Source organism: Pelophylax lessonae, assembly GCF_965119305.1.
Source record: "Pelophylax lessonae genome assembly, chromosome: 1".
Taxonomy (NCBI): domain Eukaryota; kingdom Metazoa; phylum Chordata; class Amphibia; order Anura; family Ranidae; genus Pelophylax; species Pelophylax lessonae.
In genome coordinates, this window is record NC_138768.1 from 119,888,079 (window position 1) to 119,907,377 (window position 19,299).

The 19,299-nt window shown below is 44.4% G+C and overlaps 1 protein-coding gene across 1 annotated transcript in view; it reads right to left on the reverse strand.

The window, feature by feature from the left end:
* RNF180 (ring finger protein 180) overlaps positions 1–9,533 on the reverse strand; it is a 125,833-nt gene extending 116,300 nt beyond the window's left edge. The window contains exons 1-2 of the mRNA XM_082271018.1: positions 9,465–9,533; positions 4,575–4,692 (exon numbers count right to left, since the gene is read on the reverse strand). Of these exons, the coding sequence (XP_082127144.1) occupies positions 4,575–4,679 (105 nt within the window). The 5' untranslated portion in view covers positions 4,680–4,692; positions 9,465–9,533. The remainder of the gene's footprint in view (positions 1–4,574; positions 4,693–9,464) is intronic.
* Positions 9,534–19,299: the final 9,766 nt, after the last annotated feature.

Genomic DNA, 19,299 nt, shown 5'->3' on the forward strand with positions numbered 1-19,299 from the left:
AAACTCCTCCTACAAGCTTCACCAGGAACTGATAGAAATCACAATACTGCTATATAATGCTGATAAAAAAAGGTATTTAGCACTTTATATTTACTAAATTAATTGCATTTCCATGTTCTGTGTACTGTGGGAGACTATATATATATACATACATAACGCACTTCTGGTACCTATTGCCAGTTTAGGATCCTCCCACTGTTCAATGCAGCTCAGTTTGAGCTTAGTTGAGTTCCTGCAACTATCTTCCTAGAAAGAAAGCCCTGGATAAATGTATATGGTCTCACAGATACAACCGGCCCTTTAAGGAAACCATAATGCTGATGCAGCCTGCAATGAAATGTCACAACTCAATTTCATTGCAGGCTACATCTGCATCATGGTTGTCCTCAACGGGCCGGTTGTATCTGTAAGACTATATAAATTTATGCAGGGCTTTTGTTCAGATAATAGATGCAGGAACTCAACCAGCCCCCGTCAAATTGCATTGACAATGGCAAGATTTGAATGCGGAAATAAAGACTAGGAGTGCGTTATGTACTGAGTAAGGGGTTCAGGGGTGCCCTGTCTACAGAGTGCAAGGTTGAGGAGTCAGTGTGTTACATACAGAGTGCAGGGTTGAGGAGTCAGTGTGTTACATACAGAGTGCAGGGTTGAGGAGTCAGTGTGTTACATACAGAGTGCAGGGTTGAGGAGTGTGTTACATACAGAGTGCAGGGTTTAGGGATGTGCTATGCACAGTGTGCAGTAGGGCTGCACGATATTGTAAAAAAAGTACATTGCGATATTTTTTTTCCCAACAATATATATTGCGATATTGAGAGAGCCATCAATCCAGGCTAAAGTCAACAATTACCTTAACAATGATAATAATTTCACAAATAAGCAAGCTTCATTACAAGTGACAAAAAGGTCACTTAATATTTTATTCCAAAATTAGAACATTTCTTGTAAAACACAAAAGCAGAACACATTTTTAAATAAAACAGCAGCTTTACACCAACCCCACTGATTGGTTTACATTACAACAATATAACTTAATATATTTTTTATAAAACAACTTATAGGCATTTTTGGTTCACAATCTTTTTTGTTTTTAAGTCAACTTTTCTTAGCAAAAGTGCCAAAGTTAAACAGTGTTGGTCATCATAATCATGGCTAAACAAAATGAAATAAAACTTCTAAACTGAGTATTCTTTAGCATGATCATGCATGCTAGCTGCTTATCTATGCTGTATGCTTTGCTTACTCAAGGTTTTTAGCTAAGAACACAAGTCTATTAACCTTTGCAGGCTTGAGACAGGTACGTTGGCAAGTGACAATGTTGCCACTAGTACTGAAAAGTCTCTCTGACGGCGAGCTTGTCGCAGGAATACACAGGTATCTGCGGGCAAGTCTGGCGAGACGAGGAAAGCTTATTTTGTGTACTTTCCACCATGCAAGTGGATCCTCTTCTTTGTCTATTGGAGGTGTTAGCAGGTAGGTGTTTAACTCTGCTTCCAAAGCATCCTTTAGGGCCAGAGAGGAATCACCCTTTGCTGCAGTTTCACTCTGTTTAAAGAAGCTTGCCAATGACTTCTTTGCTTTCTTTGCCTGGGGTTCAACTTCACTGGTAACGTTGGGCATCACGTCAGTGCTGCAGCTTGCTTTCTCCTGGCATTCCATCATCTGTGATGCCACTCTGGCCTTAACTTGGGTCTTCTTGTCTGCACTGATGAAGTCCATCTTGAACCGGGGGTCCAAAAAAGATGCCATATCTAGCAGCTTCTGAGTATCATCATCTTCATATTTCTCGTTGAGGTAGTCCAGCATCTTCTTCTTTATGTTCTTGGTCAAGTCTATGTCTTCATCTCGCATTTCCAGTAGTGAATTGTTGAAGAGCTGAAGAACTGGCTTTACAAAGGAGACACTTACATATTCATCCCCTGAAAGTGCATCAGTGAAATCCAGGATTGGGCCCAGTGACTTGCTTAGTGATTCCAGGACATCTATATCTTGCCAGGTTGGAATTAGATGTCGCAGCTTCTTGTCTGCAGACAGGACCTGAGTTAAAGCCTGCTGCTGCTCTAATATCCTGCTGATCATCATCTGTCTGGAACCCCATCTTGTTTGGCATTCTGAGATGAGGCAATGTGATGGAAGATTGAGTTCCTTCTGGACTTTTGTGAGGGCATCGCTGGCCTTCCAGCTGTGAGAGAAGTGGCTCACCAGCTTCTTGCAGACTCCTATAGCACGATCAATGCGGCCATCCTTTTTCACTGCATTTTCTAAGCGGAGAAAACAAACAAAACATTGTGAATGTGAACTTTAATTATTGAAGCACACTGTTTTATTTGAAACCATAAATGAAGAGCTCTTTTCCAAAACTCGATAAACGCCAATAATAATTTCCTTGTTTACAATGTTTTAACAGGATAAATTGAATATTCTCAATGTGTGGGTCTAGGTAAAAATTTTAATTTTCCCTGAAAACTATTGAAATGGAGTTATCGCGTTTTGGAAAAGAGCTCCTCAAATATGCTTCTAAAACTATTTTTTTGCCACTGATTCAATAATAAGTTGTTTAAATGTTTAGTGTATTTTTTTCTTACGTCATCGCTCCCAGGAATCAATGCGCCTGCAGCGGCCCCGCACGTCAGTTCTGGTGCAGGCGCGTCATTCCCTGCTAAACAGCTTCTGGGCATGCCCAGAAGCTGTGCAGGGATGACGCGCCCGCACCGGAAGTGACATCGGGGCCGGTGCAGGGCATTCTAGGACAGAAGAGGACACAAGGGGACGCTTCAGCGGCCCAGACCTGATGGCAGTGCTGGAGAAGAAATTTTCAAGGTAAGTATTTCATCTAAAAGGTAAGTGCGACCCGGGACAGATCAGAGGCTATCCATTGTGGAATGTACTAGCCCTGACTGTCCCGGGGGTATTTTTATCAACATTTTTTTTTTTCAGCAGGAACACTTTAAGTAAAACGGCAAAAAAAATGTATATTTATTTAGATCATGGTCATTACTCACCAACTGCAAGATGTAGTCTGTGGCCGAAGCACTGTAGTCTGGTCCACTTGTTCAGATCGGCAGCTTTCAGCATGTTCGCTGCATTATCTGTTGTTATACAGATTTGACGTGTCTCATCTAAGCCCCAAGCGGACACCGCTTCTTTCAGGGCCTCTGCGATATTCTCAGCTGTATGACTTTCCGGGAAAAATGCCGTTTGCAAACAGCGACTTTTTAGCTCGAAGTCCTCTGTGATGAAATGGACCGTCAGACTCATGTAGGGCTCCGTTGTTCTGCTGGACCACAAGTCTGTTGTAGTTGCATAGTATTCCACGTACGACAGTTCTGCTTTAACCTTAGATTTGCATTTTTCATACAGTTCTTGTATTGCAACTTGGGAAAAATATGTGCGGGATGGTATAACATACCGCTTGTCAAGCGTTTGGATCATTTTCTTAAATCCCTCTTTGGTGACGGTATTTAATGGCAACATATCTTTAGCGATATTAAACGTTATTTACGCCTGATTGGTTCCCTGTGCCGCTGCTCACGGCGCGCTGTTCACCGCTCAGTCAGGGAGAGCTGCAGGACGGACATAACGTGCGGGACGCTCGGGCTATATTCTTAAACTGTAAGTCCTCCCCAATATCGGCTGATCCGGCGATGTGTACATCGCCCACGCCCGCAGAACGATATTCGATGTTAGATCGAATATCGTTCAGCCCTAGTGTGCAGGGTTCAGTTCTCATTCACTGGCGGCCACTTGCTCCTCTCCCCCTGGGTGCGAGGGCCACATGAAATGGCCTGGCAGGCTGTATTCGGCCCTCGGGCCTTGTGTTTGGCACACGTCTCCTATAGTGACAATGTTGTTCCTCCACATATACAAAGATGTCAGCCAAGGACAGGAAGTGTGTTACTTGCATGATTAATAGGTAAAGAGAAAGCAAAATAAATGCATAAAAAAAAAAAAAAACAAATGCAGCCACCACATCTAAAGACTGGTAAGCCGCAACATATTACATTTTCATTCTTGGGTTTAAATACCCTTTAATTCAAATAGTCTTGTCAATGTGTGGTAACACTACTCAAAATATGTTTGGATTTAGACTCCGTTCAGACAGGGGCGACGCGACTTGCTGGGGCGACCTGTGAAGTCGCGGTGCACAGCGTGCACCGTGACCTCGGCGCGACTTGCACGGACTTCATATCATTGAAGTCAATGCAAGTCGCCTCCAGGTCGCCCCAAAGTAGTACAGGACCCTTTTTCTAAGTCGGATCGACTTGTGTCGCTCCTATTAGAACGGGTCCTGTGCTAATCAATGGCAGGCGATCCACCGCGACTTGTCAGGTGACCAAGTCGCCTGACAAGTTGCGCTAGTGTGAATGGGGTCTTAGAACTAAAGAGCAGCAGATAATCCTGACACCTCATCAGGGTATTATTTATTGTCATTTCTGTATGTTGGGTTTAATTAATCATTTTTTAATAGTGGCAGCTACTTGTTTATATAATAGGATATCTGAATTGCTGGGTCTGATTTTATATTTATTATACTTTCACTAAATTTTACCTATTGTCATTTCTTAACTCACCTGACAATGTACACATTCTCCGTCAATGATCAGACTCTCTGAACTGGCCACACACTTCCGGCATTTCCAGCAGCGCAGAAGGAAGACGTTGTCCTTATGGCTCATTTTAGGTTACTTACTGAAAAACAAAAATCGAATTACAAATGTAGTCATTGCTTACTGGAACACCCGTACAGATACTTCCCAACTTATTATGGGGTGACATTCCATAAACCATAATACAAGCTACTATTTAACCCTTCCTCTGCTGGGGAAAATACAATAGTGGTAGCTGAATTTGTGCTGCCACACGATACTTGTGCTGCTGTTTTTAAAATCTATATGGCTAGTGGGGGTGCACTTCCCCCACTGGCCACTAATAAAGGGGGTCTTTCTCCCATTGGCCACTAATATAATAGGGCCCCCCCCACTGGCCACTAATATAATGGGGTCCTCCCCCACTGGCCACTAATAAAGGTGGTCTTTCTCCCATTGGCCACTAATATAATAGGGCCCCCCCCACTGGCCACTAATATAATGGGGTCCTCCCCCCACTGGCCACTAATATAATGGGGGTCCCCCCCACAAGCAACTAATATAATGGGGGTCCCCCCCACTGGCCACTAATTTAAGACAGTTCTTCTTCATTGGCCACACATATACTGTAAGGGGCCCTTCAGTCACACCCATAACCCTAACCCCACTGGTCACTTTTATTAGGGGGTCCTTCCTCCGCTTGCTAGTAATAAAGGGGATCTTTCCCCCACTGGCCATTAATTAAAGGAGGTCCCTCCCTTACTGCCCACTTTTATAAGAGGTCCCTCCCCTAATGCCTTCCCCGGTGGCCAATTTTCTTTTTTTTTTTTTTCAAATTCTTTATTAAACGGTGAAAAGATACAAAGGTGCATCAAAATACAGTCAAAAAAGTCAGCAAAAATAAACTCCATAAAGTGCAAGAAATAAGATCTCAACAATCAAGTAGGCAAGAAATTCCCATACATGGATACAAAAAATTCACAGTACAATTCGCCAATATCGGGGCCAACAGAAAAAATGTCATAGCAGATGACAGCTATGGTCAGTGTGAATCGTGGATTAGGCACTGCATGAAAGAGTATGCATGTAGGATCAAAATCAGACTATACACTGACAGTAGAGTGATAGGGGAGTAAGAGGACACAGCATGACAGCATGGCACAAGGGGAGGGCAAAAAGATGGTGGGGAGGAGGGAGTGGGACAATGATAACAAAGGGGTGAGTGTATGTTCATCCCGTGCGGGTGACCCCACCAGTGGTCAGGTCTCAGGCTGCGGAGGGAGCCCACTTAATGCCTGTCCCTAGTCAGAAAGTATGAACGAGTTCCAGCAGGTCCAAGTTTTAGAGTATTGTTCCTTTCTACCCTGTGCAGTGAGTACCAGATCCTCCAAGTCATTTATCCATTTAACTCTCTGTAGCCAGAGAGCAATCGTCAGGGGGGAAATGCTTTTCCAACAAAGGCTAATGCAGGATTTCGCCGCATCCGTGAGGTGCCTCAACACCGATCTTTTGTAGCGTGTAGGAGCCATGCCCGAGCAGTGGAACAGGAAAAACGCCGGATCATCGGGGATGGCCCGTTCAGTCATCAGTTGGGAAATGCGGCGTACCTCCGACCAGAAATCTTTAGGCTTGGGACAGCTCCCGAAGATGTGTGACAAGGTACTCACCTCCTGTTGGCACCGCCAGCACCGATCAGATGCCTCCGGGAAAATACGTCTAAGTCGGGCCGGTGTGAAGTACCAGTGAGAGAAGATTTTATAATTGGATTCCTGGACCCGTGTGCATATGGAGGATTTAGGGGAGAATCGAATGATATTTCTTTTTTGGGATTCAGAAAACGTCCGGTTTAATTCCCCCTCCCACTTGAGGATACCAGGTAGGGCAAAGTCCTCAGGCGGTTGTGAGATAAGGGCATATAACTGGGAGAGGGCGTGGGGCATATGACCCTGGGTGACCAGAAGATGTTCAAAGGACGATAAGTCCCACTCAAAGAGCGAGGGGTTCCCCAGGTCTTGGAGAAAGTGAAAGAGTTGCAAGGCCTGTCACCTGGATAGGCAAAACTTTCCACTCGGCGAAGTCAGCTGGGAGAGAGATGGTCATCCAGCACCCGAGGCAAAGTAGGACACCTGGAGGGTGCCCTCTCGGAGCAGTTCACCGAAGCGGTCATTCGCACAGCTCGGCGCAAACTTCGGATTCCCCAGAATCGGGAAGAGCGGGCCACGACCCTCCGAGAGACCCCTCCCTGAAGCAACCAAAGAGCACGATTTAATAGTTGGTCCTATGGTAGGATGACATCTAACCTCAGCAGGAACATCGCGGGTATCAGAGGGGCTCTTGGTAGATGTATAGAGAATAGGGAGGTCTCCAAAGTGACCCAAAGTTTCAGTTCCGCGTGTCGCGTCCAGTCTATCCAGCGTGTGAGCATGGCCGCTTGGTAGTATCGCCGAGGGTACGGAAGTGCAACCCCACCGTGCCGTTTGGGCAGCACGAGAATACGGCGAGCCAGCCGTGGTCGCTTCCCAGCCCACACGAAGTTGGTAAAGACCGCCTCGACCCTCCCGAGGAATGCTCCCGGAACAGAGACCGGGAGTGTCTGAACGGTGGCCAATTTTCACTATCTGTGTATTTTTTGTGGCTATGATAAATGTTTTTTATGATTTTTACTGAGAATAATGTTGTTACAAAGAGCAGGAGGGTATAAAAAATGATTTTCTCTGGGTGGTAAATACATGCGGTACGCCACATTCTTTATTCTTTTATATATTATTATATCTACAGCTTACTGATCATGCTAATATACTGCGAGCTGTAGCTGTGATCATTTACATATACCACTGCAGAGTATTCTACCCTCTGCAATCACACACACCAGTGCAGAGTACTCTACCGGCTGCAATCACACAAACCACTGCAGAGTATTCTACCACCTGCAATCACACACACCACTGCAGAGCATTCTACCACCTGAATCACACACACCACAGCAGAGTATTCTACCACCTGCAATCACACACACCACTGCAGAGCATTCTACCACCTGCAATCACACACACCAGTGCAGAGCATTCTACCACCTGCAATCACACACACCACAGCAGAGTATTCTACCCTCTGCAATCACACACACCACTGCAGAGTATTCTACCCTCTGCAATCACACACACCACAGCAGAGTATTCTACCCTCTGCAATCACACACACCACTGCAGAGTATTCTACCCTCTGCAATCACACACACCACTGCAGAGCATTCTACCACCTGCAATCACACACACCACAGCAGAGTATTCTACCCTCTGCAATCACACACACCACTGCAGAGTATTCTATCACCTGCAATCACACACACCACTGCAGAGTATTCTATCACCTGCAATCACACACACCACAGCAGAGTACTCTACCCTCTGCAATCACAAACACCACTGCAGAGTATTCTACCACCTGCAATTACACACACCACAGCAGAGTATTCTACCCTCTGCAATCACACACACCACTGCAGAGTATTCTACCACCTGCAATCACACACACCACAGCAGAGTATTCTACCACCTGCAATCACACACACCACAGCAGAGTACTCTACCCTCTGCAATCACAAACACCACTGCAGAGTATTCTACCACCTGCAATTACACACACCACAGCAGAGTATTCTACCCTCTGCAATCACACACACCACTGCAGAGTATTCTACCACCTGCAATCACACACACCACAGCAGAGTACTCTACCGGCTGCAATCACACACACCACTGCAGAGCATTCTACCACCTGCAACCACACACCACAGCAGAGTACTCTACCGGCTGCAATCACACACACCACTGCAGAGTATTCTACCACCAGCAATCTCATACACCACTGCAGAGTATTCTAACCCCAGCAATCTCATACACCACCGCAGAGTATTCTACCACCAGCAATCTCATACACCACTGCAGAGTAGTCTACCCCCAGCAATCTCATACACCACCGCAGAGTATTCTACCACCAGCAATCTCATACACCACTGCAGAGTAGTCTACCACCAGCAATCTCATATATACACTTCATATACTCTGCAGAGTATTTTATCCCCAGCAATCTCATACAACGCTGTAGAATAAACCATATTCTACCCCCTGCAATCACACATATACCCTGCAGAGTATTCTACCCCAGCAATCACACATATAAAGTACACTGCAGAGTATTCTACCCCAGCAATCATACATATACAGTACACTGCAGAGTATTCTACCCCAGCAATCACACATATAAAGTACACTGCAGAGTATTCTACCCCAGCAATCACACATATACAGTACACTGCAGAGTATTCTACCCCAGCAATCACACATATACAGTACACTGCAGAGTATTCTACCCCAGCAATCACACATATACAGTACACTGCAGAGTATTCTACCCCAGCAATCACACATATACAGTACACTGCAGAGTATTCTACCCCAGCAATCACACATATACAGTACACTGCAGAGTATTCTACCCCAGCAATCATACATATACAGTACACTGCAGAGTATTCTACCCCAGCAATCACACATATACAGTACACTGCAGAGTATTCTACCCCAGCAATCACACATATACAGTACACTGCAGAGTATTCTACCCCAGCAATCACACATATACAGTACATTGCAGAGTATTCTACCCCAGCAATCATACATATACAGTACATTGCAGAGTATTCTACCCCAGCAATCATACATATACAGTACACTGCAGAGTATTCTACCTCCTGCAATCACATGTATATGCATAGTATAAAGATGATTCTAGAGCCTTTCCCAGCTTTCTCTGAACACACAGTAGTAATGCAGAGGTGAGCTCTGTGTACACATCTGCCTGCACACCACTCACCACTTCCTGGTTGGAGAAAGAAGTCAGTGTAGGTGGGAGGTCACATGGTGCAGCCCCCTCCAATCACACAGCGGGCGGGGATGGCGGAAGTAAACATTGTGAGGATTAGATTTGTGTTGTACGTCATGTGCAGGGCCTGTCCCTCTATGGAGGAATGATTCCTCTGATCCAGTCTTCTCATATCATTCCATATTATACACAGACACTGCCTGGGATAGCTGACAGCTGGAAAAGCCTCTTAACTCTGAACTGCAGTCAGACTAAAGTGGCTGCATGGGGGATCAGACTTCGGAAAGTCCACACACAACAAGCTGACCCCCTCACCGTACTTGGCCTTTAAAGGGTAACTCCACTTTCCTGCAAAAAAAAAGGAATGAATATAACATATGCAGTTGTGACACAAGTCATATTATAAATAAATGGTATTAAAAATGACTTTTCCACTCTTGACCCTATATTCATTATTGCTGAAACCCACAATACAAACTGTGCCTGTTCTTCTTTTCTGTATACATATGTTCTCATGTATTCACGTGATCGTTCCCGCTTCAATATCATTTGTTAAAAGTAACATTTTCAATAAAGAATATTGACAAAGTAAAATAATAAAAATAATACAAAAAAAAAAGATCTTGCCTTTTCAATCTGCAGCTCTGTCATTTAGTGTTAAATACAATGCAATATGACTACCTTACACAGATGGTGTAGAGCAGGGATATGCAAACTGTGGCCTTCCAGCTGTTGCAAAACTACAAGTCCCATCATGCCTCTGCCTCTGGGTGTCATGCTTGTGGCTGTCAGAGTCTTGCTATGCCTCATGGGACTTGTAGTTCTGCAACAGCTGGAGGGCCACAGTTTGCATTTTCCTGGTGTAGAGAACGCCAAACCCCCCCCCAAAGATATGTCATTTCCTGCTTGTGTGATTGGCTCACTGATTTTCCCAGAAGTTTGAACTAAGATACAATTCAGATTTTCAGCATCCCCTGCAACAAAAGTTTCATTTTTGGTGAGATATTACCAAAGGGAAAATAAGCCTTAGGGCCAGTTCACACTATAGAAATGCAGTCCGGATGTGTTCCAGATGCTTTTACGCATGCACGTTTTTAAAGCCTTTTTGATGTGTTTTTGATACAGTCCAGTGCATTTTTCCCCCTTTTTTTCTCTTAACCTAAATAAAGACATGTGCTTTCCGTTGCATTTTTGGTGCGTTTAAGTGCATTCCAGTTCATTTTTGGTGCATTTAGGTTTATTCCAGTGCGTTCCAGTGCATTTAAGTGTGTTCCAGTGCATTTTTTGGTGCATTTAGGTGCGTTTGTGTGCGTTCCAGTGCGTTCTTGGTGCATTTTACAGCGTTTCAGTACAGTCCAGTGCAGGAAAAATGCAACATGTTTTGCTTTTTTCTGAAGCTGGAACACACTGGAACTGCAAGCACTGGTGTGAACTATGCCATTGGAAACCATATAACCTATTTCCAAGTGTTTTTGATGCAGAAAAAAAAAGCACTGGACTGCATGTGGTGTGAACTGGCTCTAAAAGGATGTAGACCCTGCCTTCTCAGAGCCCTGCAGGTGCAGCAGCTGACGGATAATTATAAAACCACTCCCATACATAATCACTAAGCACATGGAAACGGACAAACCAAAAGCAACTTCTTTAGAATAACAAAAGATAGGAATCGGCAACAATGTTTGTTAAAATCCATTGCAATGTACAGAGACCACCCAGAGGAGAATGTTTTTTTCTCAAAAAAAGTGGAGTTACTCTTTAAATACATGGGGGTGCTCTAAGTCAGCCTTTTTCAACCAGAGTGCTAAGGTACCCCGGATTGCCTTGAGGTTTCTTCAGGGGTGCCTTGGCAAAATGCCTAAAGATTGCCCCAAAATTTGTCTGTAGATGAATGAAGCCTGCCTTTTAGTTACATAAGCCCACAGGGTTTCATTTGCCCCCCCCCCCCAAAAATAATTTGTGTACACTTTAGCTTTAATTACAATAATTTACATTAATACATATCTACAGTACATTGGATATACATTTATTTTATATATTTATCTATGTGTAGCACTACCCCCGTAGGAGTTGCTGGTTCCCCACTGCTGCACTGCCATTCACACTTCATTTCCTTCTTGCATCCAGACACAGAAATCAGTCCTTTGGCTTGTTTTGTGTTTTTTAATTAGAGGATTATAACTTGGATGGGGTAAGAGATTATGGGATGCCCAACTTCAGGGGAACCAGGGACAACTTCATCCCTGTTTAAAGATTCCTCTTCTTCCTTCCACCAGCACAAACTTGGTTCCCTTGTAGAGCTTCTGTGGGATCACTCCTTAAGGAACTAACAGTGTCTTGTTAGTTCAGAAACAGCCCATTACAGGCTAGGAAGTCACAGTCCCTTGGTAAAGTAGCACATGTGGAGTGAGCAGCATGTCACACAACCTTCTGCTTCCCATGTAGACACTGATCCTAGTTCTACTGCTTGCAGAAATGCTAGACCATCTGGCTGCCACCAGCCCACCTGTCTGCTTTCTCTTTCTAGTCCTCCCAACTGACATGCACATGGAGACCCCCCAGGGCAAGGTTGAGTAGCACCCTTTAGTGTGTGCTAGAAGTGAGAGTAGGGAAATTATAGTTTAGCTCAGGGCTATGCCTAAGCTACAGAATCTGGGTCAGGGTTAAGGACTGGGTGACTTATGGGGATCCTGGCAGCTCTCCAGTCCCTCTTGCTGGTCTAGAAGGTTGGAGAATCTGCTAGAATTAGTGGGTGGAGGTTGGGAGAAGCTGCTTTAAAAATGTGTGGAGCCTCAGCCAATCCTCAGAGGTAGGCTGGCAGGGGGCTGAGACCACTCCATAAATAGACATGGGCCAAGCCAACAGGGGCAGTGGAAGATGAAGATACAGTGTTCAGGAGGCTGTCGTGGCCCTTAGTCTGGGGGAGGGGTGTCCTGCCTTGGGCCGGGGCTCAGTTACTGGAAGGATCCTGCTAAAAGACACAAGAGGAGTCTTTCCTGGAGACACAGGAGCAAGAGAGAGGACAGAGTGAGTAGTCATCAACACTGTGGGCACTAACAAAGAGGGAAGACTGCCATATGTAGCCAGTCTCCCTTTAAGAAAGCGGTGTGCTTAAGTCTTCAGCCTTTCCATAGAGATTTCCTTAGAGTCAGCCGGGCGGGCTGGAGAAGAGTCAGTCTGGAGGACTGGTGAGGAGAGTTAGCCTGGAGGCCTAGTGAAAGGGGCAGCTGCAGCCAGGTGGGTTGGCAGTGCCTGAAGAGGTGGTGCTGGGATCAGTGGCCACAGAGGAGATGCTACAAGCTGTTTCACTGCAACTGTGCTACACAAAGAGGGCCTATGATTTCCTGCCTGTAAAGGGCTACTGCTAATCTGACCGAAAGCCTGTGAGATCATTCAAGTGATTCAGCTTGAGCAAACAAGTGTGTGCAGGAGGAAAGTAAAGGAGACTGTATATATATATGTGTATATATGTGTATATAGGAAGATGTCCCTAAAATTATGCTGAAAGTTTTGCTGAAGTCAAGTGGGCATCCCATAAAGTCCAATCCCTATCCAAGTTATTAACCCTCTAATAAAAAACAAAAAGCAAAGTCACAGACTGTTTTTTGACTCTGAGTGCTTGTGAAAATTCAGTGCCCCTAGCTGTGCAATCCAAGTTCATCAGCAGTCCCTACAGGGGTGTGCTATAGTTTAATGAAGACTTGGCAGTGGCACACCACTGTCTTCAAGAGAGCACTGCTGCAGCTATCAGTCTCTCCCCTTGTCTATCCCTGCACCGTGGTGATCTACTCACTGTCTCTCCTTGCTCCTGCTACCCCTCTGTTTAGGGTCCCTCCAATTGCCTCCTGTGGTGGGATCCTTCCAGGCCAGCCTCCTGAGCTCCAGGCTGAGGTAAAACCGCTCCTCGGCAGGGGTCCCTAAAGTGTCACCGACAGACTCTCCTCAGCACTGCTTCTCCATCTTTCACCCAACTCCCTGACTGGCATGCCTTATTCCTATTTAAGGGGTCCTTAGTCCCTGGCCAGGCCTACTCCTGGGGATTGGCCAAGTGCATCTAAATATTCAAGGCAGTCCCCTCTAGCTTCTGTCCACTATCTTCTAGAATGTTCTCCAACATTCTAAAAATGGCGAGGCGTCAGAGAGCTGCCAGGATGAGTCATCCAGTCCTAACCTCTAATAACCATGACCCAGATTCCATGCCTCAGGTTTATCCCTGGGCCAGTAAATTTTCCTGTACTACGACTATCGGGAGCAACATATGTGTATACAGTAACCAGAAGCAGACTATTAGCATACCACTTTACAAAACTCTAGTCTGGACATCTCTTGAGTATGCTGTCCAGTTATGATCACCAGTTCTCAGGACGGATGTGCTGGAACTGGAGAAAGTCTAGAGAAGGACAACAAAGCAAATAAAGCCCCGTACACACGTACTGATCGTCGGCCGAACGATCGGCCGTCTTTTGTCCAGGGCTGTCGTGTCTGTTGAAAACTGCAAAAGACTGCACACGAATTTTGTCGGCCAACAACAGCCGACTGCAGAAGGGATGTCATGTGATGGTTAACTTTCCTTGTCTTTTTTCTTTTCTGAGCATGCCCAGTCTTGCTAATCTGCTGTCTGTCGGCCGAATTCTGTACTGACTGGTGAACAATCGGCCATTCTGGTGTTGGCCAACAAAAATTTTAATGCCTGCACACCCAATTCTGTTCGGCCGAAAATGCGCTGTCGGAAGCATCATACTAACAAGCCTACAATCGGCCGATCGGTCGTCGGCCGAATATTTACGGCCGACAATCGGTACGTGTGTACGGGGCTTAAGGGGGCTGGAGGACATCAGTTTCTAGGAACGACGACAAGCATTAAACCTACTTACCCTGAAGAAGAGATGCTTAAGAGGAGATATGATATTGATATATTGTACAAATATCTTGATGGTGATTCTAGCATAGGGAGAAAATTATTCAGTCTCAGATTGCTTAAGAGGACATGCAGCCACAGTGAAGTTGGACGAGAAGTGGTTTATCGATTTACCGATTTCACTTATTCTGGTACTGACCTCGCAAACAAAGAAAACAGTATAGTGGCATTTCTCCTGGCTCCTGCTGCTTCCCTAAACGTCTGGTCTTCACAAAATCAGTTAGCAGTGGATAGTGCAGTCACCAGTCATTCTGTTAGCCTGGAGAAGGAGGAAGGGGTGACTTTAAATGATGCTGCAATAGATAGGTGCCACCCTGGCAACAGCTTAATATGGCACATAGGCAAGGATTAAAAGATAAAGAAGCTGTATATCCATGTAGCACCCTCCTAGATAGGCTGCTAGTTAGGTTGGGTAAATTTAGTTCCTGTAGTTCTCCTGTAATCATTTGAGCAGCGTGTGATTATGTGGAGCTGTTCTGTGTCTCACTGGTTGCAGATTTGACTGCTTTCCCCTGACTTCTGGAGGGTTCTGGAAGGTAGTGGGCTGGGAGAGTCAATTGGGCAGCCTGAATATTTATGTCGTCCCAGACAATCCCTGGGGGAGTGCATAAATAGTCTGAGGCTGGGAAGAGCAGGGTTCTTGTCCATGAGGAAAGGTTCCCAGCCTGAGAGTCTGCTGCCCTTCTAGGCAGTCCAGCTGTACTTCTACATTTGTTCAACAAGGTCCAAGCTGTGTTATTGCTGGGGGGGGAGCTATCATACTAAACTTTGCTGGAACAGATTGAGGGATTTTACTGAGGATCTGGTCTGGAGATTTCACAGGAGTTATGTCTGTCTGATATTGGAAGTAGGTAGTGACTGTATGCTGCTTCTATCCCTCTTGAGTCAGTTGCAGCTCTTGCTCAATGGAGTCCTAGTGTTGCTCAGTTGCCTAGTTGCTGATGCAAGGACCATGCTAAGAAGTTTGAGAAGTGTCCTCGTGTTACTGTTTTTTTTGTGCCACTGGAGTATTTTGCATCTTCCCTTTACCCTGTCCAAGTTTAACTTTAATAAAGGATCAAAAAAAGATACGCCTAGATTGCTCATTGAGCCAGAAGAGAGACTAATGCTGGCCATGCATGTATGGATTTTCCTTCAAAGTTTTTGTTTTAAGAACATTTATTCAATTTTCTTTTCACCTCTTAGTGGTGTCAAATGAACGTTCATTTTCAACCACAGTGACAGGAAAATTCGATGGAGCAGAACAGAAAACTTTACTCGATCAAAACAATCTTTGGACAGCGTATGTGGTTTTCATTCCGAAATTACATTAATTTTAAAATCAAATGTAAAAAGCAAGTGAAATTTTTAAATGACATTCAACCACGCATCGAAAGTATACAGAATGTTCGTAACATTCTCGTCCAAAAATCTATACGTGTATGGCCAGCATGAGAGTTTGGCTGCTGATACGACTGAACAGATGATTACATCAGCTGTTGAAATTGCTTAAAATATTTAAGGTATACAAAACCTTTAGACTTTATAACTATTTTAAGGAAGTGTACAGATAAGTATCCTACTCTTGGAGTAGGGGAAGCATAACAATTCAAAGTGGAGAGGGTTAGGTGTGGAGGAAGGATCATGAGGGCTAGGGGTTTTAGGTACAGCAGTAATAAGATCTACACTTTACTCCTAAAGGATAATTCCACCCCATAACTAAAATCCCTACATCTATAGATCTCCATGATCTAACACTATGGAGGCAGGTGCAGAAGACACAGCTGACAACGGAAGCTCCATAGTAAGTCTACAGGTGACGTCGCATCCCATAAATTTCACAGCCGTTGTTGGCCATGTCCTCTGCAGAGCTTCTGCCACTGGAGATCGGGTCGGATTGGTTTCAAAAAAAGGTAAGCATACTGATTTGTTTTTTACAGGGCTAGAGAGGTTAGTGTTAGATCATGGAGATCTGTAGATGCAGATATTTTAGTTTTAGGGTGGACTTATACTTTAAAGTGTGACAAAACCACATCATAAAAAACTATGAATAAATGTGGTATTACATGCTGTTTATACTCACTCAATCACTATGAGATTTATTTTCTGTATTCTGCAAAAAATCTGGTTGATCCTGAGATTTTGCCATTATGGTGGCAACTCTGCACATGCTCAGTTTTCAGTGAGTTTCTATGCTAAGCATTTCCTCCCTATCACATCTGAGCAGGCCATGTGTCTATAGAGTCACAAATGTGGACATAGACATAATCGTAAATAACAGCCCACTCCCTCCTCCTCCATGCCCACTAACTAGCTATATAAAATAGGGGGCGGGATATTATATGTAGATTAATGGAGGCTTCGCTTCCCTGTTATTCTAAGGCACAGACTGGAGGGGTGGGACTGACAGAAATCTGCCCACACCATGGTATTGCCAAAAAATAATAAAGATTTGATTTCAAATATATATTTGTATCACGATTTAAAACTGTTTATTGATATTAATTATTTATTTTACTCTGTATTCCAAAAGTTTTTTTTTTATTTTGAAAACATGTGACCAGCAGCAGAGAACCAGGAGCTCCTCCTGCTTATGTTTCACTGCAGATGGGCTGGGAAAGATCTGGGTCATGCGACAGCTGTATATCAGTTAGGAAAAATATACATACATTGGTTTTTTTTTTTTTTAATTAAAAAAGTACAGTGCCATCATCTACATACAGAAAGTGAATGGGGGAGATTTAGTAAGGCTGGTGCACTCAGAGTCCAGTGCAGCTGTATGTGTAGCCAATCAGCTTCTAACTTCAGCTTGTTCAATTAAGCTTTAACACAAAAACCTGGAAGCTGATTGGTTTTTATGCAGAGCTTCACCAGATTTTGCTCTCTCCAGCTTCAGTAAATAACCCCCCCCCCCCCCCCCAATGTAAATTAAACACTGTGTGTTTGGTATCACTTTAACTCTCAAAGCAAGCAAAGTGCTAAGCAAATTTTTGTTTTTCCTTTAAAACATTAGTATGGCCAAACAACTGCTTTATAAATAGTTGTCTAAATGGATATAATGGAGCTTTTGAAGACCTGTTGCTATGTTAATATTACTTCAGGAAAGGGCAAGCCGATGGATAGCAAAGATTATTTACATCTATAAATTCTGTACATAGACTGTGCAGAAAGCAAAGCTGTGGGAGGAACCCAGCAGGCCCCACCCACTACAGACTTCCTGCAGAAAACTACAGTAGGGGGTGGAGACTAGACCAGTCTCCATGCACAAGGAGAGAGAGCAGCAGTGACCGGTCTTTATTACAGGAAGGTCCTTCACAGAGGTAAAGTTGTACACTGGATTACTGCCCAGATTTGGATGAAATACACAAAGTACACCAAGATTCAAGGAAGAGTACACATTCTTCTTCTATTTACACACTATTTGCTTATTTTGGAGTTCAGCTTTAAAGGGAATTGGTATTTCATATACAAGTAGCTATTTATACTCCTATTTGATAGCTACGATCTGCTAGACTTGGCAGAGCGAAAAATAAAATCATGCTCTGAACGTCTCTATAAGCTGGATAAAAAAAAAGTCAGACATCCTAACCATGCTTTTGCTTTCTGTTTTGATATTCAACAACATCTGGCATGGTTACCTCACGATAATATACGTTCCTGGCATGATTTGCCATGTCAGTGTATCTTTAACCATTTCTGGTAGCTATCAGAGACGGTTTTGCTGGACCATCTGGCGGAGAGAGAAGATTAAAGTAAGTTTTTACTATGTGATGTTTTTTTCCCACATGGAACATTTGTGCAGAATATGGAGAGAAACAAATTTGGAGTTTTGTGAAATACACTAAGAAGCCATCTCCTTGGTTCTTCAATTGTAGCATTCTAGTAAAAATAGGTCACCACCAGGTGCAGAAGCTTGTTTGTGGGCGTCTGTACACAGAAGCTATAAAACATTTGAGCAGAATAGTGCCCTTAATCTCTCTTACTAAATATCCTGTTATCTTCCCAAACATCTGTTCATACGATTTTAGACCAAATTTAAGCTCAAGTTAAGGCAAAGCTCCTGCCAATGCCATCCCCCTATAAACACTGAGCTTCTAATGTTTAACTTCCTTGAAAATGCACTGCTCTATACACACCAGACAAACACTTTTTTTCTTACAATTTCTTCAGAAATGAGATCATGAACACATTTTGGTTTCCTGTGCGTCAGTTTTGTAATTGAGACATTCAGGTTTTTTTTATACAGTATTTATGTACAGAAAAAGGCTACTATCTGGTAAAGAAGAAGTACCGTATTTATCGGCGTATAACACGCACCTAAATTTTAGGAGAGAAATTTCAGGAAATTTAAAATAAACATCTTTGAACTCAGAACATATTTTTTAATCAAATGCAGTCTCACCAGTGCCCACGAATGCAGCCTCCTCATCAGCGCAGTGCCCACGAATGCAGCCTCCTCATCAGCGCAGTGCCCACGAATGCAGCCTCCTCATCAGCGCAGTGCCCACAAATGCAGCCAGCACAGTATCCATTATTGCAGCCTCGCCAGCGCAGTGTCCATCATTGCAGCCTCACCAGCGCAGTGTCCATCATTGCAGCCTCGCCAGCGCAGTGTCCCTCATTGCAGCCTCGCCAGCGCAGTGTCCATCATTGCAGCCTCGCCAGCACAGTGTCCATCATTGCAGCCTCGCCAGCGAAGTGTCCATCATTGCAGCCTCGCCAGCGCAGTGCCCATACTTGCAGCCTCGCCAGTGCAGTGCCCGTACTTGCAGCCTCGCCAGCGCTGTGCCCATAATTGCAGCCTCGCCAGCGCCACTGACACTATGTGAATCACTTTTTTAAAAGTCCAGAAAGCAGCGTGAGGTAGAAGGGGGTGGGCGGGGCAGAGGAGACGTAAGGACGCACGTGCTGTCATCGGAAGTTCCCAGGGCC